Consider the following 8,595-nt stretch of genomic DNA (forward strand, 5'->3'; position numbering starts at 1 on the left):
ACTACTACTACTATTTACACCATAGACTTCTATGCATACTTTTTCCCGCGAGTTTTAATAGAATTTGTTGCCAATAAACATCAGTGGCGTAATAATAAACACAATGACGTAGCGAACGTAACTGCACCCGGGCCGTGACACTATATTGGCGCCCCTCCCCCTCCGGAAACAAATTTTGTTATTCTTGGAAACCATTAGGCTCCCCTCTGCCAGTGGCGCCCGGGGCAAGCTGCCCCACCCTCTGCTGAGAGGTTTTCTTCGTTTTTGGGCGATAGGAAATTCGGAAGTTCCTCGAGGACAGGCAGTCTCAAAGGATTAACCCATGGTGTATAGCAGCCTTTACGTTAACGCATCATATGGGCGATCTGCCTAAGAGGATGTCTTCCGGGGGTCTTTTTAAGGATAACTGACCTCTATTCAGGCGTTATTGCCCACCAGTGGCCAAGCAGTCTTTGTCCATAAACACTGGAAGTGCGGTCGGATGGCCGAGCGGTCAAGGTGGCAGCCTACCGCTTTGGGGGACCCGAGATCGAATCCGAACGGGTCGAAAATACCCCAGGAATTTTTCGGGTGGTGGTCTGTTCGGATATGTCCCACACTACCCGGCAGCCCCATTGTGGACCTGGCCGAACCCATAATGGGCTTGCAAAAAGAGGCCCTCTTAGTGCCCACAGGGCGGAAAGAGTTAAATTCGGCTTAATTATTTAAAATAAAATAATCCAACTATAAAATATTAATTAAAAATATTTAAAATTATAAATAAGATTAGTAATAATAATTTGTTTCTTAAAATATTAAAATTACACTAATCAATAATTTCATATTTTAAAAATAATTTTATAATTAAAAAATTATTTGTAATAAAATTATTTTAAATTTAAAGTATAAAATATGAAATAAATAATTAATTGAAGAGAAATCAGTATTTTTTTTTTTTTTTGAAAATATCGTAATTTGAGAAATATCGTCTTTAGCGCTATCTGGTTTCTAAATCTTGAACTAACTGGTATGTTTCTGGATATTGCGGAGAGAAGCTCTTCTCCAGTTTATCAAAAATTAAAAAAACACTTCGTGGGAAGATGAAGTAACGTTTATACAAAAAATATTCGAAAGTTTGGTTATTTATAGAATAGCTTATTTAGTTTGTTTATGTTTGAATAATGATATAGGACAAAACTTATAAATTTCGTCATTACTTTGATTTGTTTTCGTTATGAAATCCGTAGTTTATGATTTTGTACACATATATGACTGTTGATATAAGAATATGAAAGTGTTGTTAATGTAAAATTGAGAAGAGGAACGCCATGTTGGGATTTAGATTCAGTTACTTATACAAGCTCCATTCTGAAAGTTTTATGGGATTGAACGTGGTGTGTTTGCCCGGTACCAATCCGCCGGGTGCCGTGTATCGCTCCAGCCTGCCGGCGACTCCCGTATCCACTCCCATCAGAGAGAACGGGAGATTCTCCGAGGCGGCTCTGAGGGAAAGACTGTGCAGAACTCCTTCGCCGAGGAAGTGTCGGTTGTTCGAGTCCAGGGTGTCCGAACCCGACCTGGGATTTAACGCTTTGGATACGGCGTGGCCGCTGTCGCCGGACGACGACGACGACAAAAGTGATAACAGCGATTCTACGGCCACGATTACGCAGAATAAGGAACGGTATTTCGTCGAGGAGGATGTAAAGAAACCTCTGAGTCGGAGAGTGTTTGTTGGAAATATCAGTTATAGGGTATGCGTCCTTAATATTATCTTTATTATGAATCTAGTAAGTTGAAATCAGTTGAAAAAATTTAAAAAGTATTATTATATATTTTATTATAAATATTTATAATAAAATATATAATAAATAAATAATTATGGCTGTATTCAGCATTGAACTGATACTGAGCTACTAAGTAAACATTGTCAGAGTTTTTGTGAATTAAATAAAACAAATTATCTAATTGGCCATGCTTACTTAATAGCAAGTGCTTTATGCAATTGTTTACTATTTTCATAATGTATATTAAGCATGAGAGTGTGTGTCCTAAAAATTGTGCAAATTTCAAAATTGTTTAAAATATAGCATGTTTTATGTATACGGATAGGTTGTTTAACGTTCGGATGAGATGTTCGATACTGAAAATCGACTGCAATTTGAACTCTGGTCTTAACTCTAGTCTCAAATTTCCAGAAGTAACCAGTTTTATAGTGGTGAAGCTTGGCCTTAATCCTGTCCTCTAACTCCTTTGCAGATCCAGCTTCTCAATCATTTTTCTAAACTTTTTGCTTCAGTTGGTACCAAAATCTCTCAATTGGTCTTAGTTGCAGAATGTTTGGAAGATTGGCTTTATGGGAGATATATTGAATTCCATAATGGTCCAAGTTGGCAACTGGCATGAGCATAATTGACAATGGCCATGTCTGGGCAACAAAGGTCCATGAGTGTCCTTTTGGACCAATTACAGAAGCTTCAACAAAAACTTGGGAGTGTTGTTTGAAGGCTCCAGATCTAGCCTTTCTTTAGTGAATTAGTGTTTGTTACCAGTACATTCACTTTTGTCAGTTTTCAGTATAAAATCAAATCAGAAGTTATAAATGAATTTGACCAAATTCATTTAATGCTTTCGTTTTTAAGATGGAGTGTTATTTATATAAACTTTTTTAATAAATGAAATCAAGATCATTCTAGAAAGAATGTATGCTGTCACTTATGCATGTTCAACTTTTTGAAATTACTAAAAAATGCTATTAAAATTTGTATGGATTTTTAGGATACATAATTGGAAATTTTTATTATATGTAAAGATGAGGCAAAAAGTTCTTTAATGATGGGATTCTGTTCTTATGAAAGATAACATAATTAAAATATTCAAATTTTGAATGATAAGTTATAATATATAAAAATTAAAAAATTTTTTTAAGAGAACTTCTTACAGAATAACTGGAATGTATACTTCACACTAGAGAACCTTAACAGTCCAGTAATAACACTTTAATGGAAAACTAATGTTTTCGATCGTATCCCGGTCTTCCTCAGGTTTTTAAAACAAATAAGATTTTTTATTTCCAATAAAGACTGGTAAAAGAATTGCTGGTTTTGGAATGTAAGATTTTTTATTGGAAATAAAGAATCTTATATTCCAAAACCAGTAATTTTTTTTATTTCCAATAACATATTTGCTCTGATATTATATTTAATTTCAATGTTTTATTGCAGTGGTAGTATTAAGATTTAGCACAATACTTTAACAGAGAACAGTTAGCAAAATGTCACTAAATGTACTTAGGTAACTATAACATTAATTTTTAGTTTTCATGCATACTTTTTGTTACATGATTGAATAGAAGTTACTACAAGAGTATCGCAGAATAGAAGTTTGTTAAAATGGTAAAAAATAATGTATAAGTATGTCAACTGTATTTGGGTTAAGTGATTAATTATAAGATTCATAAAAATATAATTATTTGAATACTAAGAACAGTATTTTTCAACATTTTCATAATAGTGACATCCCCAATTTGGCAATTATTTTCTTCAACACCCTATTTCTTTATCAATACAATTATTGCACTTTTCATGTTTACAGTAATACATAAAATGTGTTATGTTACTGCTCAGCACTATTTTCTAGCACCCTGGTTGGAAACCACTGATTTACAACATTGAATTCATTGCAGAGTAGTTATGAAAAATATACTTTATTGGAGTAATCATTAGCACCTTTCACATTCCAAGCATTTTCATAATGCCCAAATCTGCTTTGATATTTCTGAATTTTTTTAGATTAGATTAACAATTAGTATTGATTAGCCATTTTTGAATTATAACTTCACAATATGATATTTAGCTTTAAAGGTCATACAAATCATTACTTGAAAACCGTCAGTTGAAGAAAGAGGGAATGTTTGCAGAATAAAAAGTGCATTTGAAAAATGTTTTTATAGTCGATAGAATTTTTGTACTTGAATGTTATTTGATAAATTTTGGAAACTTTTTAAAATTTTGTAATTTATGTAATAAATTAAATGCTGCTAAGTAATCTGTAAATATTATTTAACTTTCAGTATTTATTACCTACGAAAGCTTACTCATCATTAATCATGCTGTAATAATTTTGTGAAAATTGAAAAATTCAAGTGCTATTTATTTATAAAATTATTGTAAATTTTATCCCAAAATAAATCTTTTAATATATATATTTTTTCTATTTATCTTAATAACTCTTGATTATTTTTGATTACACAGTAAAGTTCAGATCTGAATTGGATTCTCTTGATTCTTTGTAGAAAATTCAAGAAGAGATTTTGCTCTTATACATTCTTTATTTTCATTCTGTTGGCCTTATTGTAAGTTAGACTCACTATTATAAGAAAAATTACCTGATGGCCTACTTTTTGGGTTGCAATTTGAAAAAATTGAAGACCTATAAATTTTCACTGTTGCCTGTCTGTCCTTCCTTAATCTCAATCTCCAAAAAATGATGATAGATAGATGAAATCTGAGATTAGATATGGAAACCTTAGGGGCAGTAGGCCCCGATTAACTGTATATGAACCTGATGCAAATCTGATGTCATGTTATTTCAATTCAAATATTAAAGGAAAAGTATGATTTACAAGGGCAAGCCACTACTAATTTGAGGTGGAGAGCATATATATATAAACAAACAACATCTTTAAATCTGATATACTATAAACCTAGATACCAACCAATGCTGAATTCTATCAGGCTAGACATGGCTACATTACTAAATAAATTATGCAACTAATTTGGCACTAGAGGGAGGCATTGGCCACCATCTCTTAATAACTTTAATAATTATAATTTTTAATTAATTGGTTGCATAATTTATTTAGTAAAATAGCCATGTCTAGACCAATAGAATTCGGCATTGTTTGGTATCTATGAGAGCATATATTTTAAATTAAATAAATTAAAAATATGATTACAAATTGTAGCCTGGCATTGTGACTATGTCACAATAAATAATTGCTCATTTCAACTCAAAAATTTTCTTGGAATGGAGTTACATAAATGATCAGCATAATTCTGTTGCTATCTGGAAAATTAACACATACAGAGACAAGACACTAATAATTTGAGATTTAGATCATATATTTTAAATTAAATAAATTAAAAAATGCAGCCTGGCATTATGATGAAGTCACAATCATTTCTGCTCATTGTGCCTTAAGCTTAGTTCACACTGAGTGCTATTAGCTAGTGAAAGCAAAAAACAGAGCGAATAACTGGTCAAACATGACTTGTTTGATGGGTTATTCGCTCTGTTTTTTCCTTTTGCTAGCAAATTGCGCTCACTGTGAACTAAGTTTTATCTCTTGCCAGAAAATTATCCATTTGACAATGGTAATGAGGCATACTTTTGAGTGGGGGTTTGTATGGGCTCTCCTTTCTAAGATATGAGTAGGCATTTTAGCCCTATTGATTACTGGTCTCAGCTGTTGACTCCTTTTGTGTGTATTAGCAAAGCCAAAGAGCATAGGGATATCAGATCTATCAATGCCTGTCAATTACTTTAGTGAGCTTTAATCAGGAAAAATTTAGTAATTCTAGGATAATGTAAGAAGTAGGCTACTTCTTACATTATCCTAAAAGACCTGCTGAATCTTCTTATCACTATGGCATTTCATTCAGAGGACCATTTTTCATTGGAAAAACTTTTTGTTTGTCTGTTAAACCTTGTAAGATATTGTCTAGATTTGGCCTAATGCATTTGTTATTGCTGTTTATGGAATTTGAAGCATATGCTGGTTTTCCCTTTATATGTCAAAGACTCTACTTTTTTCAAAGTATCATGTTAAACTTTCTCAATTTGGCATCTCAAAATATTATTTTATCATTCCAGAAGTCTTGACTTGTCAGATATTTCAATTTAGATTAAAGATTTAAGTTATCATTAAAAAACTACATACATATGCTATCAAGAATGTTTTAGACACTTAAAATATTCTCTGTCAGTCATTAGAATAATAATAATAATCAGTCATAAAAATAGTATTCAATGCTTGATATTTAATTAGCCAGAGATGTAAAGCCAAATTTTGTATAGGACTTAACTGTACAGTTAGTATAGTTAGTAGAATCTGTACAGTGATTACAATTAATTAATAAGAATACAATAATTTAGTATGTAGTATGTTAGTAAGTCAACAATGTAAAATTATTTCTATTCTAATTCATATAAGTTTGATTATCAGTTTCCAAATCTATTTATATGGGAGAAGAAATTCAATATATATATATATATATATATATACACACATATTTCTTATTTACATTTTAAACTTCTTTGATTTTTAGCAGAAAAAAATTAGGTGGGCTATGGGCTACTCAGCTCTCATTTCCAAAGCTCCTGAGAATGGATGAACTGCAAACATCTGGCTATAGATATAAAATCATATCCATGTGTGAAGGGAAAATAAAGAGTGTAACAATTTAACATCATTGCTCAAGTCACTAAATCTGAGCTCAAAGGTTATGCAGAGATTCATTATTGAAAAATCTACTTCAAACTCCCTAAGCTACTGATGGTAAAAGCAGATATGGTTATTATATGCCCTCAACAATTGTGAGGAATATGTAAAGAATCAATCAGAACTATGATCCAAATTTAGTGTATATATTTGACCATGAATATTAAATACATAAAATAACTAGATAAATCTTATACTATTACACATTATCAAATTACATTCAATCAGATACAACACTAAGATGCAAATACATTTTTTTTATACTGATCTGCTATTGCCTAAAATGACGAACACAGATATGTATAAAAATACAGACAAATCATAATCCTGCTTAGCATAGGAGAATAGAAACACAACTAAATGATAGATAACAAATAAACAGGAAAATTACATAAACACACACAATATATATGAGGCTGTCCATAAATGATATCAAGCCTCATGGGGAAGATGGCAATTCAGAATGTAACACAATGTTACAAGAGGAAATGAAGGAGAATAATCCTTGCGATGTCATATTTCACATTTATCATTAATTAGTATCAGATGCTTTTTAACACAATATGTCACATTTAAAACATACTCTTTAAAATTTTAGTTTTTGTACTTAAATTTATATAAGAATACCATAAGATAGCAAAATTTAAGTTTGTATTGTTATATTGTTTGTACAGTTAATTTACTATGGCTGGTAACAATTAATCTGTTATGGTTGCGGTAAAATGATTCTGTACAGTGGAATTTACATCATCACATTCACACTATTTGTATGTTACAAATAACCCATCAGTTCATCACTTACAAGTCTGAAATCAAAAGAATGATAAGATAAGTAGCATTATGAGGTCCTGGAAATGTCCTGGAACCACACTAAAATCTAAAAATCACAAAATTTGTTAATATTATAAAATATAAATTTTTATGTCCATAAAAGGAAATATTAAATTTAATAGAGAGGGGAAAAAACATTTCCTCAGAAATTAGACAAACGAAAACTAGACAATGTAATCCTAAGATCAACTATCTGCGGTTGGAATCGAATTAAATGTCAATTTTTGACGGGCATATTTTAAATATTGTGCAACNTTTGCTTTGGATAACTGAAAAACAGTGTGCCGGCGACAGCGTATCGGAAGAAATTATTTGCGAGAAAGTTAAAAGGATACATGCTGATCTCATGAAAAATCAAGCAGAAACTAGCGAGGAAAGCGAGGTGTTTAAAGCCAGCTCTTTTTTTTACATGAGAACGGATTAATCATTTTTACATTACTTCTTATGGAAAAGGTTGGTTTGGTATACGTCCTATTCGGTATAAGTCCAAACACCAGGAACGGATTAAGGTCGTATACTGAGGTTCCACTGTGTATATATATATATATATATATATTCATTGAAATGTTACATTGATATTTTGTATATACAGAGTGTTCAGAAAATCACTGTGCTTCTTTCTAATCATATTTTTGCATTATTTTGAAAGACGTATAGCCCACGCTCACCAAATCTAAATCCACCAGACTTTTATCTATGGGGAGCAGCAAAATCTGCAGTGTATTGAGATCATTTATACATGCTAGAAGACTTGTAAGCAGCAATAACAACATTCACTTATCTTTCAAGCAAGCAACTGCTAGCGGTGTTTAGAAACAAAATAAGAATGAACCAAGCCTGTATTGATGCTAACAGAGGTCACTTTCAACATTGTTTATAATTGTCATTCATACCTCCTGTATTCTATATTGAAATGTGTGTTAATAAATATATAAGTGCACAGTGACTTCCGAACATCCTGTATGAAGTGGGTCTATGTTATTAGATGAAACTATTAATCTATCATAAACAATTTATTAATGTGTGTTTTTCTCATTGACATTATAGGTAACTCGAAAACAATTAAAAGAATATTTTTCTCAGTTTGGAAAAGTGACAGACTGTGTCATTGTACAAGATCATATACGTAGGAGACCCAGAGGGTAACCTTTAATATTGATTATTATTCTATGTTAGATTCGGAAATTCGACGCTCTACTGTATATCTATTTAATGTGACATTTTCTCTTTTCCTTTTACTTGTTTCTAATCACTTAAACAATTACCCTATGTAAAGCTAAGAT

At 31.6% G+C, this 8,595-nt stretch overlaps 1 protein-coding gene across 1 annotated transcript in view; it reads left to right on the plus strand.

Annotated features, from left to right (window-relative positions):
• The first annotated feature begins 981 nt into the window (after nucleotides 1-981).
• Nucleotides 982-8,595, plus strand: part of LOC111626662 (putative RNA-binding protein EEED8.10) — a 57,011-nt gene continuing 49,397 nt past the window's right edge. The window contains exons 1-2 of the mRNA XM_023370121.1: nucleotides 982-1,733; nucleotides 8,360-8,454. Of these exons, the coding sequence (XP_023225889.1) occupies nucleotides 1,308-1,733; nucleotides 8,360-8,454 (521 nt within the window). The 5' untranslated portion in view covers nucleotides 982-1,307. The remainder of the gene's footprint in view (nucleotides 1,734-8,359; nucleotides 8,455-8,595) is intronic.

The sequence above is a fragment of the Centruroides sculpturatus genome, unplaced genomic scaffold (genome assembly GCF_000671375.1).
Source record: "Centruroides sculpturatus isolate CEXI.00-Female unplaced genomic scaffold, Cexi_2.0 scaffold342, whole genome shotgun sequence".
NCBI classification, from domain to species: Eukaryota; Metazoa; Arthropoda; class Arachnida; order Scorpiones; family Buthidae; genus Centruroides; species Centruroides sculpturatus.